The sequence below is a fragment of the Abramis brama genome (genome assembly GCF_963993115.1).
Source record: "Abramis brama genome assembly, chromosome: 17".
NCBI lineage: Eukaryota > Metazoa > Chordata > Actinopteri > Cypriniformes > Leuciscidae > Abramis > Abramis brama.
The window spans coordinates 17333448-17354535 of record NC_139979.1 but is presented as its reverse complement, the minus strand read 5'-3'; the positions used below and the strand labels follow the sequence as shown (position 1 = coordinate 17354535).

The window sequence follows — 21088 nt, the reverse complement described above, 5'->3', positions numbered from 1 at the left end:
AAATGCACAAGGCTAACATGTCCAATTCAGAAAAAAAACAAGAAAAAAAAAAGTTTAATAATTCACTGCTTACACTGTTGATTATGTTAGACTGCGTTGTGGACCTTAGTGGTCATCTTGCACTGAATGAGTGTGCAAAATTATTCTAATAAAATCCATTCCCCCGGTTTCACAGACATGGCTTAAGTCTAGTCCCAGACTAAAGTGCATGTTTGAGCTATTTTAACTAAAAGCAACTTGCGCTGACATATCTGAAAATATGTCTGTGTCATAGTTTTGTCTCAAGATGCACATCAGTTATGTTTTTTTTATAAGGCACGTTTATAAAAGCTACTTAAATGCTTCAGATGAACTGAGGCCTAATCCTGGCTTAGTCTAAACCCTGTCTGTGAAATCAGACCATTATGTATTATAATACAATACGTATAATACAGGGGTTTTCAAAGTGGGGGCCGGGCGCCAGGGGGGCTGCAGCAAGTTGAAAAAAAAAAAGTTAAAAAACGTTAAAAAATAAATATTTGCTAATATGAGTATTGTTATGAAAAAACATTATAATAATTTGTTGCATAGTCTATCTGATATCTGATTGATCGGCTAGTGACAAGAATTTGCCGATTTTCACGTGATTTTCAGTCTGACATATGCCGATTCAAATGCACTCGGGCGCCGCATGAATAACATCGCGCAACATCAACATCACACATGCACACAGAACGCACATGTAGGAAACCTTGTGAATTACGGCCGTTTCAGATCGCGAGCGGCGCGTGAGCAGCGCGAATTTTTTTCGGCGTGCATGTTCAGTGAGTGCATTCACACCGCGAGCTGGAGCAGTGCGTGAGCGTCAAGCAGGAGCGTCGCATGAGCAGCAGTGAAGCGGAGGGTTTCGACGCCGAGTCTATTTTTGTAGCGCTGCTCACGCTCAGTTAAAGTGAAAGCACACTTTTGATGGACAAAATAAATATGATTTCACTCAAAAAAATGCACATAATTTGCATGTATAGTGTGTTTTAACAAGGAGTAGGCTATGTCAGAAAAGAAAATGAAGACAAAAATATTTATAGAGAATGTATCCATTTAAACTTGTTTTTATTAACCAGTTTGGGTAAAAGTGGTGTTTTATTATATATATATATAAAATAAATATTTGTGTGTGCTGTAAATTAAAGTAGTTAGAAAAAATGAAATCAGAATCGGCTTAAATCTGTATCGGCAGGTCAAACTCAATGAAAAATCGGAATCTGCCTTGAAAATTGTAATCGGTGCATCTCATCTTTCTGATTGGCTGGTATCAAACACCATCACATAATCTGATGTTCACCTAGATGTTTTATTTATTTATTTCTACATGTGCCGTGCCGTAGTATTGTAGATGGGTTCAATACGGGGGGCCTTGGCCAGAACCTAGTGGTATTTGGGGGGCCTTGGCATGGAAAAGTTTGGGAACCCCTGGTATAATAAGTGACTGGTTAAAAACAACAGTTAATTTTATCATCACATATTAGAAGAGGCTCAGCCTCCCTTGCCTCCTTAAACCAGTGGCATTTTATGATTGGGATTTATTGTGATCCTTCAATCATTTTGACTATTCAAAATGCAATATTTTAAATATGATATAATATTTTAAATAAATGTGAAAAAACTTCTACAACTGTTTCATTTGAGGTTGACTTTTCACTTCAGGCTTGATTTTTAATAAATGCTGATGTACTCTTTGCAGATGATAAATGTTTTGTTCCTTGCAGGAAGTGATGAGATCGTTATTAATGTAAACAATTAGAAATAAATAAAAATCTTCATAAAGGGTTAACTAACCCATATACAGTAGCTTCACTTTAGTGGCAGTGCTATCTAGTGGTGAGAAATGCATTATTCCACTCATCTCTCATTCAAATTAGATTATAGGTGGGCCTACTTCTCATCAACTTTGGTGAAAATAAATTATATGATAGTGACAAATTATTTTCCTGTAGTTTAACCAGCCAAATATTGTTATTGAATAATTATACAGCTTTCTGTTCTTTTATCCCTGGAGATGGGATCATGACAGTTCCATGGGATACAGAATCAGTTTATGTGGAGACTATTTCCTTTGAAACACTCTATGTATTACTTAATAAATACAAATTATTATCATTGTTAATAAAGTTAACTCCAAGAATTTAAAGCTAAATGAGAAGAGTAAAAATACTTAATACCAGCAGACACAGAATCAAGAGGCTTTGGGTGATGTGTCAGATCTTATCAGGGTGTGCAGAACATCTTTATCATTTGTTGTTTTATTAGGTCAAATGTTCAAATGTGGGGCTCTGTCTGGTTTTAGTATCTAATATGGACCTTAAATAATTTGATTTTTCTGGATAACTCAGTTTAGGCTATAATATTTTAATTAAATTCATGTTTCCATTATGTACACTTTTCTTGTTTTTTTTAGGGAGTAGGGAAATTCTAGTTAAACTTCCCTTTAAAGGGATAGTTCACCCAAAAATGAATGTTTGTAATCAAACAGATCTCGGTCCCCATTGACTTCCATAGTAGGAAAAAATATATACTATGGTAGTCAATGGGGACCGAGATCTGTTTGGTTACAAACATTCTTCCAAATATCTTCCTTTGTGTTCAGCAGAACAAAGAAACTCATACAGGTTTGGAACAACTTGAGGGTGAGTAAACGATGACAGAATTTTCATTTTTGGGTGAACTATCCCTTTAATGACTTCTGTGTAATGTTAAGTGCTAAGCCATATAAACATTTTATGTATTTTCATTTTGGCCCGTTTAAAAGTTAAACAAAAATGTATTACTTCTTTTAAAGACAAAGTTCCACTGTTTTGATTATCTGTGCTGAATCTAAAAGTCTGTGTGGTTGAAGGTACAGTCAGGGCATTATGATGTGGAGTAATGACAGCAAGGCACTACCCACTGGACTTTGGGTTTCCACATTGGCAATCACCTCCCTATGCTATATAAATACAGATGTGAAACAGCAACCTTCACACTTGTTCTTCAGACAGGACAGCGTCAATCAAAACACACTGACACAGGTAAGAACTTTCACACTTTTTTGTAAATTCAAAATAGAGCACTATTTACATTTATGCAAAAGACATTTTTTTTTTTTTTACTTATAGACTAAAACTGAACATCATGAAGGTTCTTGTGGTTCTTGCACTTGCTGTGTTTACAGGTGAGAAATTTGGAGAAAATTGCTATATGAAAATGTTTTAAGGCTTGATAAATTTACAGAATCTAACAATACCATGTGATCAAACTGAAATGCTCCATCAACAGGCTGCCAGGCCAACCTATTCTCTGCTGATGAGCCCAAGCCACAGTTGGAGCAGCTGACTGATGCATTCTGGAGCTATGTTTCAAAGGCAACACAAACCGCAGAGGAAACCATCAAGATGATCAGGTCTTCCCAACTGGGACAGGACGTCAAGTAAGTCAAGAATATTTACCTGCAGGACACTGTTATTTAGACTATTTCTTATGCCCTGATATGAAACTCAAATGCCCTTCTCCATTTAACAGTGCTAGACTGACCCAGAGTGCCGATATGGCCAGTGAATATGCCGTCACCCTCAAGAAACAGATGGATCCTCTGGCTGAAGAGCTGATGACCAGAATCACCAAAGAGACTGAAGTGTTGAGGGAGCGTTTGGGCCAGGACCTGATCACTGTGAGAGACCAGCTGGAGCCCTATGCTGACAACCTCAAGAGCCAGATCCAGCAGAGAGTGGAGGAGCTCAGGACAGCCATGACTCCATATGCAGAATCCCTGGATTCTGAGACCCTGAAGGCCACTCTGCTCCAGAAGAGTGAGGAGCTGAGAGGAAATCTGGAGCAGAGCGTGAAGGATCTGCAGGCTCAGCTGGAGCCCTACACTGCTGAAATCAAGGAGAAGGTTGACCAGCGTCTGCAGGAGTTCCAGAAGACCGTGACCCCTCTGGCTGAGGATCTTCAGGCCCAGATTAGAGAGAGAGCCCAGATGGTCCAGCAGAGTCTCACACCCTACGCTGAAGACCTGAAGGAAAAGCTGGACCCCTACGCACAGGACCTGAAGGACCAGCTCACCTCCCTGTACGAATCCTTCATCAAGAGAAATTAGATGCTTCAAAGACTTCTTACTTTGTTATTAACAGAACTACAGAATTACTCATGAACTTCAAAATTTGACATATTTGATCCGTGTTTTCCTCCATTCATTCAATCTACCATGCCTTACACTAAAGCAAAAAAAAAGTTTGATAAAGTCTCATAAATTGCACTATGCAACATATAAATTGCACAAGCAACTATCCTTCACATTTGCAAATTCTGTCTTTTTTGTGTAACAGTGGATATTTATTTAGAATAAATAAGAGACTTTTATTATTTCTGAGAAAATTTTGTGTGATGTTCCTGTTTCTTGCAAATTTACAAATGCCCCATTTTATTTTAGTTATGAATCAGTAAAAAAATTATAATAAAAAACATTTACAAAATGGTGCTTTAGTTGAAAGGAGTATGTGAGATGCCTATTAGGTAAATAAAATAGCAAATCTCTGACAAGAATAAAAAAAAAGAATATCAAACAAACAATAAAAATGTAGGAGGCAAACCCAAAGGACATTTTTGGAAGGGCAAACAGCCCTAAATTAAACAACAACGTTAAATATAGTCCTAGATAAGTGTTAACCAATAATAGTCCTCCTCCGATCTAAACAATAAATTGGCCCTCAAACATGTACATTCTGCCAAAATACCATAGTTATTGTTGTGACGTGACATCAAAGGCCTTCACTTGTTTTTAAGTGTCCATTGCTTTTAGCTACACCATTTGGCAATCCTTTATGGTTTGCTTTGAACGTGAGGATCTGTTGTGACAAAAAGTCCCAATCAGGAAATTTTGATATGAAGCAATCATGACAGTCAGTCACTACCCACTGGACTTTGGGTTTCTATTGCGACAATCTCTTCTCTCTGGTATATAAATGGAGATATGCACCACTACCTCCACAATACCACTTCAGATTGAACAGCATGAATGTAAACACACTGACGCAGGTAGGCTAATTAATAAAGGTTCGTAATTATTATTTTAATATATTTATTATTATTTATTAACTTTATTTTATTTAACAAGTAATTAATGTAAGGCACTCAGATCTGTAATTTCCTTACTGGCAAAAACTGAAAATGATGAAGGTTTCCTGGTCATTGCATTGGTGGTGTGTACAGGTTAGACATAGGCCTATTACAAAAAACTAATTTCGCCAATATGAACAGAAATATATTTTCTGTCTTTAAATATATTATATGCACCCTATTCATATTCTGTTTTCTTGTGCAAGGCAGAAAATATGTGAATAAAATGGATTGTTCACCAAATGAAAATTCTGCCATTATTTACTCACCTTCATGTTGTTCCAAATGACTTTCTTCTGTGAATGGGGAGAGGTATAGCTGGAATCAAATGCAGAGTAAGTGAAGGGTTACAAATTTAAGAATCTATTTCAAATATGCTTCTGTACATAACATCATGGTAAAGAATCTTTTAAGGTTAAGATCTCAGCAAAGTTGCAATTTCTGTTCTCTCCTTATTGTCAGACTGATGGGATTAGCACACGAATGATTCACTGAGAATCTCACCTTTTGTTCTGCAAATGGCTTTCGGACCCAAATGGCTCTTGGAGCCTTATGATGATTGAATTAGGATTGGCCAGACCCTCACAGTCTAGGGTGTTACCTTAACCTGTATACTTAATTTGCATGCTTTTTTCAGAATCTCCACCTCTATGTAATCCCTCCCCCTTGGAATGTATATAACTACAATGCATACTGTATTAGAGTTAGATCATGTTGGAAGTACTACAGCAACGTACAGCGGAGTTCTCAATAAAGAATAACTTCCGTTGAACGCGATCCCAACTGTCTCCTGGTCTCTGCTTTGACTCAGAAAACTTTCCAACATAAGATTTAATGAAAATAAGATTCAAAATAATATGAATAACAACAAAAAAATGTAAACATCAGAAGCAGAAGTGAGAAAACCAAACAAACAGCCATACAGGAAAAAGACCTGACAAAGAACACTGAGGTTTAAATGCACATGGGCTAACATCAACAATTAAGACTAATGAACACAGGGAACCTTCAGCATTTATAATGCAATGAACTGACAATGATAGACTCACAAAAAATGTCGATATGGCCAGCCATTACACTATCAACCTGAAGGAACAGATGGATCCATTGGCTAAAGATCTGATGACCAAAATCACTAAAGGTGCTGACGTTCTGAGGGAGCGTATAGAAAAGGAAGTGTGTGCACTAAAGCCCTACATTTAATATGTGACCAGTCCATTTCAGCGGGGAGCTGATAAGAGAATCCCTGGATTTTGAAGACCTAAAGGCCACACTTCTCCAGAAGAGTGAGGAGCTATAGAGAGCATTTTGAGAGAGCAAGATGGCATTTTTTCCCCCTATGAATTAACATTTTGAATCCAAAATCAAAGTGGTCATGCTTTTTTTATCCAGCACTAAACACTCAAACAGGCCAAAATGTAGATTTCCTCCAAACGACTGTACTGATGGTCTGTTACCGAAAGCTAGAAGGCAAATACATATGCAGAAAACATCTGAACATTTTAATATAATATGTCTATTTATTTTGGAATCATGCACATTCAAAGTTGCATTGATTATCCTTTTTTTATCCATAAATAGAGTTGTAGAATGTACAAAAAGTATTTGTTTTATAAAGTAATGACATAGAGATTTCTTGAAAGAGTTCATTTTCATTACGCCAAAAGACACCATAATCTTTTAACACAATGCTAAACTGTAGCAGATGTGCTAAATATATACAGTATAAGCACAATAAATTCTCTAGAAAAATATACATGATTCTTTTTTAAGGTGACCAGATTTCTGAAATAAAAACTAAAACATTCTTAGAACATGACAAAGAACAGACACACCAATGATAAATTTGATCACATGCACTTAGAGGAAGCATTAAACAACAGCAGCCATTTATTTAAGAACAAAATATATTCACAACATAAAACTCACTAGTTTTTAATAAACACATACATTGTTAAAATGATGATAAAGTGGTATCAGTCTAACTTCTATGAATAAAACAAACTACCTCACATTGGAGTCTGGATATGTAGTTGACTTTCGACCAGGAGGCTGGGCGTACGCATTTTTACTTCAAGCTAGGTTAGAGAACACAAGCACCAAGGCGCGTTTTGAAATATTCTCAACTTGACACTCTTAAAAACGGCTTATTGCAAAAGACAATGACAACAAGAGATCCCTGCGGATTAAAAAGTCAAAGAAAGTGCAAGAACGAGTCCTGTGTGAACCTGCTGTTTGTTTACCTGGATGAAGGCACCATAAAGCAACCACAGTGTGGAAAAGGTGACCCATATGACGTTTATGTGTTATGCTCCTTTCTTTGCAGTTAATAACGATGGCATGATGATAATACGCTCCCTCAGATCAAATTTTCAATGGCAAAAATAAACAAGTGTGGACAATTCATTAGGAAGACGAATCATAACGATTGAATTATTTAAACTGCCATGGCAAGCAGCGCTCTCTATTGGCCGACATAAACACCACGCGAAAGATTATGCTTGGCACGTTTTATAGTGAGTTCAAGTCCTCCAGGGAAGTTCGTATTTACGAGGTGGGAAGTCGTGTTTAGGACGGCAGGTGCGTTTTAAGTCAGTAAGATGGCGGTGTACTTTCTCTTAATTAACTACACAAAAATACAGCAAGGTTTTTAAACTTTACTTCTAGAAAATGAAGAACAAATGTGCATCAGGTGTTTTATATATATATATATATATATATATATATATATATATATATATATATACAGTACAGTACAGGTCAAAAGTTTGGAAACATTACTATTTTTAATGTTTTTGAAAGAAGTTTCTTCTGCTCATCAAGCCTGCATTTATTTTATCAAAAATACAGAAAAAAAATGTAATATTGTGATATATTATTACAATTTAAAATAATTGGTTTTCAGTTTATTATACTTTAAATTATCATTTATTTCTGTGATGCAAAGCTGAATTTTCAGGATCATTACTCCAGTCTATCACATGATCCTTTAGAAATCATTCTAATATGATGATTCATTATCAAAGTTGGAAACAGTTCTGCTGCTTAATATTTTTTCCTAACCTGTGATACTTTTTTAGGATACTTTGATGAATAAAAAGTAAAAAAAAAAAAAAAAAAAAGAAACAAATTTTTTAAAAATAGAAATCTTTTGTAACAACAATATACACTACTGGTCAGTAATTTGGGGTCAGTAATAGTAGTTTTTTTCTTTCTTTTTTTGAAATAAATCAATACTTTTATTCAGCAAGGATGTGTTAAATTGATAAAAAGTGATAGTAAAGAATATTATTAGAAAATATTTTTTTTATTTTGAATAAATGCAGTTCTTTTTAACCTTTTATTCATCAAATATATTAGGCAGCAGAACTGTTTCCAACACTCATAATAAATCAGAATATTAGAATGATTTCTAAATGATTTTCTATCATGTGATAGACACTGAAGACTGGAGTAATGATGCTGAAAATTCAGCTTTGCATCACAGGAATAAATTATTTTTTAAAGTATATTCAAATAGAAAACTATTATTTTAAGTTGTAATAATATTTCACAATGTTACTGTTTTTTTTCTGTATTTTTGATCAAATAAACGCAGCCTTGATAAACATTAGAGACTTCTTTCAAAAATATAAAAAAATATAATGTTTCCAAACTTTTGACCTGTACTGTATATAGGCTATATATATATATATACACTCACCTAAAGGATTATTAGGAACACCTGTTCAATTTCTCATTAATGCAATTATCTAATCAACCAATCACATGGCAGTTGCTTCACTGTAAAACATTTCTAACCCTCCCAAATCAAAAATTTCAAGTGACCGATAACATCTAAATTTTAAAAAATTCTAAAAGTGAAATTCTTGTTGCAATAGTCTGTTAACATTGGCTCAATGAGAAATAATACTTCAGACTAATTGAAAAATTTAGATGTTATCGGTCACTTGAAATTTTTGACTTGGGGATGTAATTTTTTTTTACAGTGTTCAATGCATTTAGGGGTGTGGTCCTGGTCAAGACAATCTCCTGAACTCCAAACTGAATGTCAGAATGGGAAAGAAAGGTGATTTAAGCAATTTTGAGTGTGGCGTGGTTGTTGGTGCCAGACGGGCCGGTCTGAGTATTTCACAATCTGCTCAGTTACTGGGATTTTCACGCACAACCATTTCTAGGGTTTACAAAGAATGGTGTGAAAAGGGAAAAACATCCAGTATGCGGCAGTCCTGTGGGCGAAAATGCCTTGTTGATGCTAAAGGTCAGAGGAGAATGGGCCGACTGATTCAAGCTGATAGAAGAGCAACTTTGACTACAAATAGGAAAAAGAGGCTACAATTTGCACAAGCTCACCAAAATTGGACAGTTGAAGACTGGAAAAATGTTGCCTGGTCTGATGAGTCTCGATTTCTGTTGAGACATTCAGATGGTAGAGTCAGAATTTGGCGTAAACAGAATGAGAACATGGATCCATCATGCCTTGTTACCACTGTGCAGGCTGGTGGTGGTGGTGTAATGGTGTGGGGGATGTTTTCTTGGCACACTTTAGGCCCCTTAGTGCCAATTGGGCATCGTTTAAATGCCACAGCCTACCTGAGCATTGTTTCTGACCATGTCCATCCCTTTATGACCACCATGTACCCATCCTCTGATGGCTACTTCCAGCAGGATAATGCACCATGTCACAAAGCTCGAATTATTTCAAATTGGTTTCTTGAACATGACAATGAGTTCACTGTACTAAAATGGCCCCCACAGTCACCAGATCTCAACCCAATAGAGCATCTTTGGGATGTGGTGGAACAGGAGCTTCGTGCCCTGGATGTGCATCCCACAAATCTCCATCAACTGCAAGATGCTATCCTATCAATATGGGCCAACATTTCTAAAGAATGCTTTCAGCACATTGTTGAATCAATGCCACGTAGAATTAAGGCAGTTCTGAAGGCGAAAGGGGGTCAAACACAGTATTAGTATGGTGTTCCTAATAATCCTTTAGGTGAGTGTGTATAAATATATATATATATATATATATATATATATATATATATATATATATATATATATATATATATATATATATATATACACACACACACACACACACACACACACACACACAGTGGTTAAAGTGGGATTTGGCAGGTGGGGGAACCGAAAAATTACTCACCGTGGGCCAACATATTGAGTATCGTGGTATAGCAATACTTTTTGGGACAAGAGTGTCACTGTGGCACCAACTATCACAATACTTATTTACTTGATATTTTAATGGTTGTATTTTGGTCCATCTACATCTACACTGATATGATGACGATACCATGTTAAAATTGACTGGGCTGAAAATGGAAAAATTCAGCCCTGACACTGTAGCCACACCAGCCCACATTACCGTCCACAGCCCCACCCACCACAGACACGGGCATTCAAATGTGAGGTAGTTAGGGGGGTTCGGGGACCCTCCGGGGTTTTCTCCCCCGAGAAAATTTGGATTTCTCTGACCTACATATGTCATATGTACATATAATGACCTACATATTTTTTATCCAAAAAAATGGATAAGAAATAGCTTTAAAACCATGTCAGTGGGCATTAGACTATTTGTCAATACCTGCTCTCTCCTCATATTCATCTTTCTTTTTATCTCAGTCTCCTTATCCTGCCCTATTTCTTCCCCTCCTAAAGCTGAACTTTGACTGATAGTCTTTTCATTTCCGTCTGTGTCAGTGAATAAAGTAAACATAGGCTCAACTGATATTTATGTTTTTATGAATCGTTTTCTTAGACAAGTTAATTTACTCAAGGCTACCAGGAAAGCTGTAGCCTAAGTCAGTATTGACAATATAGGAACCTTCTACAAGCTTTGGAATTTGAAAACGTCGGTTTTTAAATGTTAAAAGCAATTTTAAATAATACAAATTATAGGCTGTTTACCGCAGTTGGTGTAGGGGAGAGTGGGGTAAAATGAGCCAGTGGGTAAGTTGACCCACCCCCTGTTTCTAGGAAACTATGCACATTTGGTGTCATGGGACCATACATTTTGAAGGACTCCATCATGTATATATTACTGTGAAGAGGAGAAGCACATGGGACAAGAGGGAAGTTGTCTTTTCCACAAAAACACCTTTTTTGCTTGTTAAAGTAAATTTTCTGCATTTCAGGTATATTAGCCGTTTTGTCAAAGCAAATTGATCTAGGTCTAAAGTTGTGTATGGTACATGTTGGTGATTTGTCAACATTTAAAACCATGTGAATCATTAAGCTAAAGGTTATCCTGAATTGCTAAGCTAGGCCGTTTTTACCAAAATGGTGACTATGGGGCAAAGTGAGCCAGATGATGTGGGGTAAATTGAACCAGTGGTTCAACCTTTTTGAAATGGAGAAAATCGACTGAAATGTGTTGAAATAAAATATCTTTGTATAAGAAACATATTAAACTGCTATTAACATTTATATGCCCTAATATTTCATAAAAACAATACAGTCGGCCGAAATATGAAAGACAATATTTTGTTGACTAGTTTTGGATAAAGTTTTTTAAAATAGACTATTGCCACATCAAATAAGCTTTTGTTTAGCAATTTCTGCTCATATGTTATATATATATATATATATATATATATATATACATATATATATATATGCACAGTATTTTTTTTTTTTGTCAAAAATAAAGTCATCAGCTAAGATGTTACTATAGTATTTGTTCCAATGTAGGCTATATTCAAATAAATGAATACATATAGTAAAATGTAGGCCTATAATTTATTTTTTACAAAGAAAGAGTACACTTGAAATATTGATGAAATTGTAATTGTTGTTGTAATTGTAATCTTTTTAATAAAATAGCAAAACATATATTTACAAGGTAGATGTAAACTAAATCTTAAAAGGTCAATATAAGCCTTCTCTTTAAATTATTTGTATTGTGCTTTATATGAGTGACACATTTGGGCAGAAGATTTTGTTTTTTTAATAACCACGCATAAACATTATTCTCTCAAAAATACAAACATGTACATACATGTTGCACACATATTATGGTAGCCCTGTTTTGTGCTAAATAGTGCATTTACACCTTTGCCATTAATATGTGTATAAGCAACTGAAAAAAGCACAAATGTCAGGGCATTTCAAAACATCCCAAGGGCCCCCAAAACACCTCAGACCCCAGAGGGTTAACATTGTTTAGAAAGGTAAGTGTGTTATTAAATTATTATTTTAAAGAGGCAAGTTTTTTTATTATTATGCTTGCATAAAAAAGTGAAAGATAGGATGGTCAATTTACCCCCAGATGGCTCAATTTACCCACTGACTGGGATCAACTTACCCCTAGCCTGGGGTAAGTTGAGTCACATGAACACTTTTTTTTCTGAGGTCATATTTTCAAGGCTCTTTGTCATAGGTGCATTTTTTTAATTTTCAGTTTATAGGCAACATCCCAAATTAACAGTGGATGTCTTCATTGTACTTCTGTCTCAATTTCCCTTGCCTTGAGATCCACATAAGTAAAAACTGGCTCATCTTACCCCACTCTCCCCTAATTGGCAGACGTTCCAGACAATGTGCGCTGTGGAAACGCGTCAAATCAGCAGCTATAACGCATGTTGTGATTTTGAATGAATATTTCATGTCGATATACAATGGCTAGCCTACATAATGTTAAAACTAATCGTCGTATTTAAATTAAATTGAATTTGTAAGACTGCCGACCCTATAGAACAGTGGGAAGGGCAAACACATGTCCAACGAATATCGAACCTAAAACTAACTTTACCGCGCTCAACCACCGGGAGTGCATTTCACGCATTTGTAATCGCTGGCGTTCAGCGGGGAGGGAGGAAGGACTTTGTCTGCATGCGTGAACCGGCGTAGATGCACTCAAATCAGACAGGAGAACCGTGACTGAGAACATATATATGACCTGCAAAGGTAATATAATAAAAAGAATAGTGATACATTTGTTTAAAATTAAAATATAAAAAACTTTGCAGGATTTACTATGCTGATGACCATTAAAATGAGTCATCACAATCTGTGAAAAGGCTCCATCATTTTGGAATTGATAGTGTTGCCATAGAAACGTATAATTCTGCTCAGAACAGCTCAGAGTAGAACGCCACAGGTTGTCATCTCGTAATTATTATAATTATAACGTGGCAGAAATGCACCTAGAGCAAACTTCAAGGTGTAGGCCTACTTTGTGTAGGTGGGACTAGCTGCCTTATTTAGCGTTTAAACAATCTCTGGTACTATTTCACTTTGTGGGCTGTTTGAACATCCATAAAAACAGGGACTCTTTAAACCAGGGTTCACCAATCTCGGTCCTGGAGGGCCGCTGTCCCTGCAGAGTTTAGCTCCAACCAGCTCCTGTTTGAAAGTTTCTAGTATGCCTAGTGAGACATTGATTAGCTGGTTCAGGTGTGTTTAATTGGGGTTGGAGCTAAACTCTGCAGGACAGCGGCCCTCCAGGACCGAGATTGGTGAACCCTGCTTTAAACGATGAAATGTTGATTTGCTCATCTCAGCAAAACAGTGGTAAAAACACCACTTTTTGAAGTCTCTTCAAATTTTCATATGTAAATTATATGTGCATAATCAATATTTGGTTCAACCTACATCTAGTTTTTAACTTCTGAGTTTACAAGTAGGCTATTATGGCTTATTTAAGGCCTACTCATAATCATTGTTGTCTTAGTGAAACAGATTGAAGGTCTTTTATTTAGCCAAAGGAAAATGAAACTTCACTAGACAAACCTAACAGTTTATCCCTGAAAGTCATCAGAGTCAAGGAGTTAAAGTTATCTTTAAGTTACTCAAATAGCATTGACAAATATTAACTTGACCTTCTGTTGTTTGAGCTCTCTTTTACCTAAAAAATGCAAGTTCCCATGTAGTCTGCATTTTTAAAATGTTAGGAAGGTCATACATCCTTCAGCAGCAGTAGCTTGCTTTTAGGTCAAACAGCCCCCCTTATCTTTAGGTGTTTAGCAGGCGTGTAACCTGGACAGAGTGTTACGTGTATAGTCCCTGACTCTGATAATAAGTCCTCCAAAAACTCACTTGAGGTCAGTTTATAGCTCTGGACAGGTTCATTAAAATAAAATGAACTGAAAGGACTTACTGCAAACTTTTAAGACATAAGAGTATAGGAAGTATATCCATCTTCTTAAAATGAATTTATAGAGTTCAATAATTCATCTAGGATCAAAAACATATATCTTTGAGTGATGTGTCAAATCTTATCAGGAAGTGAACAAAGTCTGGTATCATTTGTTACTGTTATTAGTTCAAAGGTTCAACATCAGTTTCTGTCTGGTTTTATGGTTTAAGTAAATGGCGGTATTCAAAACGTCTTTATATGAAAATGAATTAAATTACAATGAGATTGAGAATGAGAGTCTACAGAAACATTTCCCGAAATACTATTATTCCTTTATTAAGAAACCTCTTTTACTTAGATATTTTTTACGAATAGTCTTATGTGTTCATCTAAAACAATATTTATATTGGCAATTAGTACAATTTACTGTCCAATAGTTATCATAGTCTGTATTGAATTCAGGAATCTTTAGTGATAAGAGGTACAGTCAGGGCATTATGATGTGGAGTGATGACAGCAAGGCACTACGCACTGGACTTTGGGTTTCCACATTGGCAATCACCTCCCTATATAAATACAGATGTGAAACAGCAACCTTCACACTTGTTCTTCAGACAGGACAGCGTCAATCAAAACACACTGACACAGGTAAGAACTTTCACACTTTTTAGTAAATTCAAAATAAAGCACTATTTACATTTATGTAAAAGAAAGAGGCATTCATTAAAAGTTTTTTTTTTTTTTTTTTTTTTTACTTATAGACTAAAACTGAACATCATGAAGGTTCTTGTGGTTCTTGCACTTGCTGTATTTACAGGTGAGAAATTCAGAGAAAATTACTATATTAAAATGTGTTAAGGCTTGATAAATTTACAGAATCTAACAATACCATGTGATCAAACTGAAATGCTCCATCAACAGGCTGCCAGGCCAACCTATTCTCTGCTGATGAGCCCAAGCCACAGCTGGAGCAGCTGACTGATGCATTCTGGAGCTATGTTTCAAAGGCAACACAAACCGCAGAGGAAACCATCAAGATGATCAGGTCTTCCCAACTGGGACAGGACGTCAAGTAAGTCAAGAATATTTACCTGCAGGACACTGTTATTTAGACTATTTCTTGTGCCCTGATATGAAACTCAAATGTCCTTCTCCATTTAACAGTGCTAGACTGACCCAGAGTGCCGATATGGCCAGTGAATATGCCGTCACCCTCAAGAAACAGATGGATCCTCTGGCTGAAGAGCTGATGACCAGAATCACCAAGGAGACTGAAGTGTTGAGGGAGCGTTTGGGCCAGGACCTGATCACTGTGAGAGACCAGCTGGAGCCCTATGCTGACAACCTCAAGAGCCAGATCCAGCAGAGAGTGGAGGAGCTCAGGACAGCCATGACTCCATATGCAGAATCCCTGGATTCTGAGACCCTGAAGGCCACTCTGCTCCAGAAGAGTGAGGAGCTGAGAGGAAACCTGGAGCAGAGCATGAAGGATCTGCAGGCTCAGCTGGAGCCCTACACTGCTGAAATCAAGGAGAAGGTTGACCAGCGTCTGCAGGAGTTCCAGAAGACCGTGACCCCTCTGGCTGAGGATCTTCAGGCCCAGATTAGAGAGAGAGCCCAGATGGTCCAGCAGAGTCTCACACCCTACGCTGAAGACCTGAAGGAAAAGCTGGACCCTTACGCACAGGACCTGAAGGACCAGCTCACCTCCCTGTACGAATCCTTCATCAAGAGAAGTTAGATTCTACCAACGGACTTTTGCCAATTGCTGCTAATGTAATTAGATCTTAGATACAGTTAAATGTGAAAGTGTGTTCTTCACTTTCTGTGGTTGACATTAATGACATTACAGCGACCTGATGGAAGTATTTATTCACAGCCATGAAACAAAACACAAAGGTCCAATGAAAAACGTGTATCTACATGTGCGCAATGATTTTTATGTAATATTTGAAATTAATTAGTTTAAATGAAATAAATATTTTGTTAAAGGACATACGTCTCAAATGTTTCTTTACTACAGGGTGACAGAATGACAGATGTATGGCAAGTTTTAATACCCAGTTATGTTTACTCTAGCATTCTCATTTTCAAATATATGAGGAAAGGTATGATGTCTTATATCATCTATTAACAAAAAACTTGGTTTCAAGCAGGTATGTTTAATCTTTAGGGCCCTATTTTCTTTCAACTTTTGGGGCCCTTAACATGCTCAAAAACTCTTGAGACTTTGCACACAAATTGGAATCATCGGCCATCAGAGCCAGGCACAAGTTAAAGTGTGTGTGGGGGGTCTTCTGTGGCGCACACTTATTTGGTTGTATTTGAGGGGCTCTAGTGCACCCCTTTTCACCTAAAGTAACCAAACTTCATACACTTAAAGATCTTATCAGGCCAAACAACTTTCGCACTCTTATACACTCTTATATTATAAGTCAGGTATCCCAGCCTAACAGGAAGCCGGCTATTATAGGTTGTTTGAAAAACGCATGCTCTTGAATTTGATATACTCCTCCTAGGGGATTCACCAAATTCGGTCAACATGAACTTAGTCAAGACATTGAGTATGCTAAATTTTGATATCTCAAACGGGTTGGTCATGGTGAGGCAACAAATTTATGGTGAAAAAATTTAAACAGGAGGGGTGTTATAACTTCTGCATATTAAAGCTACATTGACTGATTTTGATGAAACCTCAGATATATGTTCATTGTAGGAGGCCGATCACATGGATGTGACTATTGTGAGTCAAAGTCATAGAGCCACCAACTGGCAGCAGGAAGTGTGTCACTTTCAAAATACTTTGAAATCGCCCTCTTTTTTAGCCGATTTGCTTCAAACTTAGCTAGAATAATGTCAAGACACCACACATGTAGACCTGTGAAAGGATTATTGATATCTTGAATACTTGAATATTCTTTTATATGTTTTTGAGACTCTTAGCATGCTCTAAATTGCATGGAACTCAACACACACAGCAGAGTTGTAAGAGCTTTTTTTTTCATGTTGTTGAATTTTATGTCTCCAACTTAGCCTTTGATCTCACTCTGCCTCTAAAGCTAACTTATGCATAAATATATATTTATTTTACTTAAATTTCCACATAAAATAACAAAAAACTGAATTTTCAAAAAAAACTTATTATTATCAATGTTGAAAACAGCTGTGCTGCTCTAACATCTGTGGAAACTAAGATGCAGGTTTTTTTTTTTTTTTTTTTTGAATAGAACATTAAAAACATTTATTTGAAATATTTTTTTTGTAAAGTTGTCAATGTCTTTACTGTCACTTTTGATCAATTTAATGCAACCTTGCTGAATAAAAATAATAATAATTTCAACGGTAGTGTAATACTTGTAGTTATTTATAAGTCAGGAAATGATAGACTATAAAATGAAATGCCATTAATAGTTGTATACAATTAGTGAGGATGGGACAGTATCATTTGTCACAGTGACATGATTGGATAATACAGTCTTTACAATCTAGTAAGTGAAAAACAATAGCATTATTCCACAATAAATGTTTTTTTTGTTTTTGTTTTGTTTTTTTGCCCAAAGGCCTATTTGACAATGGACCTCTGGAACTATAGGTCATGTGAACAATGGCCTATTTATAAAAATAAGAGCTGCACCAATCACTAAGTTATTATGTGGACAATGGTGCTGCCATGTACTATGTACTAGTTTTGTGCACCACACATGCCACCTAGTGGATGCCCACTATCATTTCAAGTCATCACAAAAATAAGATGATTAAGATTTACAGGCCATGCAACGCATTTGTTATTGACTGATTGCCAGTTCCTTTTTAATGGATGCATTGAGACACATGTGCGCTGTTATATAAACACCCACATCATGATCAACAAAAATCCCACATAAATGCCAGCGATAACATGTCGGGAGCTGCCCTTGCAGGTTTGTAAAAGTACATGTTCTGCCATTTCCAAGAGTCTCCCACACACTCCCATCAAAACAAAACAAAACAACCTTCATCTTCTACCTCACACAAAGAAGCTAATCCTCACATTTCCAAGAGTTCATTCAAGCATGTCATCATTATCAAGACACTACCTTCCTGGAAAAACAGCTGTAACCAGCCTAAGCTGGTTACTAGTTGCTCTAACTGGTCTTACAGTCTGTATGCACAGCGGATGAGGGCCCAATTAAACCAGAAAACCAGAGCTATAGCATGAGCATCAGGCTGGTTAAAACAATGTTTTTCAGCAGTAGGGATGGTGCAAAATCAATTTTATATATTTAATTGCCAGGGAAGGCATAAACAGACTCTTCTGTAAAAGCATCTGCTAAATGTGTAAATGTGACCTTAAACAGAAAAGGAACCTGATACAGTGCACAAAAACTCTTGTTTCATTTGCATTACTATTAGTACACTTTAAGTTAACTGAATTTTAATCACAACTCTACTCAAAATCTAATGGTATGTAGTCTATTTGCTCGTTATATAGTTTTGTTGGTCATTTGTAGACACAGATTAACTCTAGACTAATTTAGCAGATTCTGCACTGAGATTGGGAAAACAAACTGATTTGAACATGGTAGGAATTGTTAAACATGACTGAGAGTACTGCATTCTTATTGGTAACTGAAGCATTATCAAATTAGCCAAAACATTTCATTTTAAAAACATGCAAGGGGTGGAAGGGGATTTGTAGAAGTTTGTGAACGTTGTTTGTTCCAGTTCTGCTGAGTTTTCTGCATGTGTGCCTGGTTATTTGTACTTTAGCAGCACAAGATAACTGGTCCCATTTTATATTAAATGTAATGTAATAACATTTAAATGAATTTGATTGTGCAGATACATGTTTTTACATTATTTTAAAAAAAAATGCATGCGATTACAGCTGTAATTAATTTCTGTAATTACATCTATAATTGCACTTCTCTTACAAGGGTCATACCTAACTATACCAAAAAAACAGTCCCTTACATATCCTACCTTAACAGCAGCAAAAGTGTTTTGCAATACAACATGAACACAATCAGTACATTGTACTAAACAACTTTTGTATGTAAGTACATAGTTAAAGACATCTAATATAAAGTGTGACCAAATAACTTTTTGCACAGAGACAAGGGGGTTAAGACAGATTAAAATACAGATGACTGATTTCTCCGACACAAAGCAGCTGAGAGGCCTTTGACCTGGAATGCCTGAATGTTGAAAACAATGACTAATGTAGACAATCTTCCCCAATGACACAAGTGAGGACTTAATCACAAACCACAGAAAGCAAGAAAAGTGAAAAACATTAGAGTCACTAGAGTTCATCCACCATCATTTTAGAGTAGGCATTTTTGTGCTGTTTGTGTTGCATAAACCCAGTCCGTGTATATCTGCATGAGTCATGGCTGTGATGAAGAATAGATGCTATCAGCACATAGACCCTCTCACACGGTACACTGGACCTAGCAGCCCCATTCTGATGAGTTGGCCGAGGTTACATGCGTTCATTGCTTACTATTCACCCTTCACACATTTATCCAAAAACCACATGGGACATAAACAACCAAGTCCTTTCATGAGCTTATAATTAAATCATCAAGCTAAATTGATTTTTTGTTTGTTTTGAAAACAGGATAGTCATAATTTTTCAGCCACGTTTTCTCCAATTTCATTCTTCATTAGATGCAACACCAAATAATTAAATAATCACTCTGGTGAAACCACATGTCAAATACTTCATGAGGAAAATTCAGTCCAAAAAAAAAATAATGTGTTCACTCCTACCTAATTGTAAACCCACGGAAAATGTTTTGTCCAGCACTTGGCACCGATCTTCCCCTTATGAAAGAACTGTTATCAAAAACAGAAAAAAGAATTACAGAGGGAGCTCTGTTTGCAATGCTTTCATCAAACTAACCCATTACAAAAGTAATACAAAAGCATGAGAAGGGTCTGAAGCAACCATAACAGTCATACATCTTTCTTAATCTTGCCTTTTTTTCTTTTGTAGTCAGTTAAAATGTCTTTCTTGTATACACCGTCAGTCATCATAGTCTGCAGTATTCATTTGTTGCCCTATACTCTATTTCGAAAAATGGGAAGTATCTATTTTGATATAATGCATCAGCATTTTGGTGATAAACAGACGTTTGATCAGTGTCAGTGGTCATGTGGCACACTGCAACACAAAATAAACGTCATTGATCAAAACTATCTTACATTTACGGTCCATTTAGCAGATGCTTTTATGGGAAGCATCATATGAAGTGTGACAACCTGATTCATCCTTAAACATCCAAGAACATTAAAATTGACCATAAAATAAAATAAAGTAGTTTTATAAGTGAGGGTTTAGAAATATTTCAATAAAATAAAATAAAATCTATTCGCAGAAGGATCAACAGTAGATTGAACGTACAGAGGAGCAAAAATAATAGCAGAAGTCTGCATGTGCAGTGATCATACTGGGCCCTCTGTATACTAAAGCCATGTTTGTTTTCATCAGCTGCAGACAGAGCTGAGCCAGAAGAAGAGGACAAGTTGGGACAAGAGGCTAAAGATCATTGAATAGGTGGAATCAAATTGAGGGTGATAAGGCTTTCTTACGTTGTCACGAACAAAAAAAAAAAAAACATAATTACCCAAGGCTTTTTGGCCCGGAAAAAAAGATTAGTTTTACAAAAAACACGATCATGTTGGGTGGTGTTATGTTCAGAATAGAACCGCTGAAACAAATATAGGGCTGTATACATTATATTAACTCTTTACAGAGAATACTGAGGAATGTCTTATCTTTTAAGATAAACACTATGCCATTCAGACTTGGAAGGGCATTGTGATCAAACGGGCTGCAATCAGCAGTAGTTTGAAATTTATGACATCACT

The 21088-nt window shown here is 36.3% G+C and overlaps 2 protein-coding genes across 2 annotated transcripts; both read left to right on the top strand.

Annotated features, from left to right (window-relative positions):
- Positions 1 to 2961: 2961 nt before the first annotated feature.
- On the top strand, positions 2962 to 4389 carry LOC311067359 (uncharacterized protein). Its single transcript, XM_084089169.1, has 4 exons — positions 2962 to 3044; positions 3132 to 3187; positions 3292 to 3442; positions 3535 to 4389. The coding sequence occupies exons 2-4, from the start codon at positions 3148 to 3150 to the stop codon at positions 4109 to 4111; spliced, it is 768 nt and encodes a 255-aa protein (XP_083945295.1). The 5' UTR covers positions 2962 to 3044; positions 3132 to 3147; the 3' UTR covers positions 4112 to 4389.
- A 10402-nt stretch (positions 4390 to 14791) lies between these two features.
- LOC311066744 (uncharacterized protein) lies at positions 14792 to 16229 on the top strand. Its single transcript, XM_084088076.1, has 4 exons — positions 14792 to 14881; positions 14995 to 15050; positions 15155 to 15305; positions 15398 to 16229. Exons 2-4 carry the CDS (start codon positions 15011 to 15013, stop codon positions 15972 to 15974), a joined length of 768 nt encoding a protein of 255 aa, XP_083944202.1. The 5' UTR covers positions 14792 to 14881; positions 14995 to 15010; the 3' UTR covers positions 15975 to 16229.
- The last annotated feature ends 4859 nt before the right edge of the window (positions 16230 to 21088 follow it).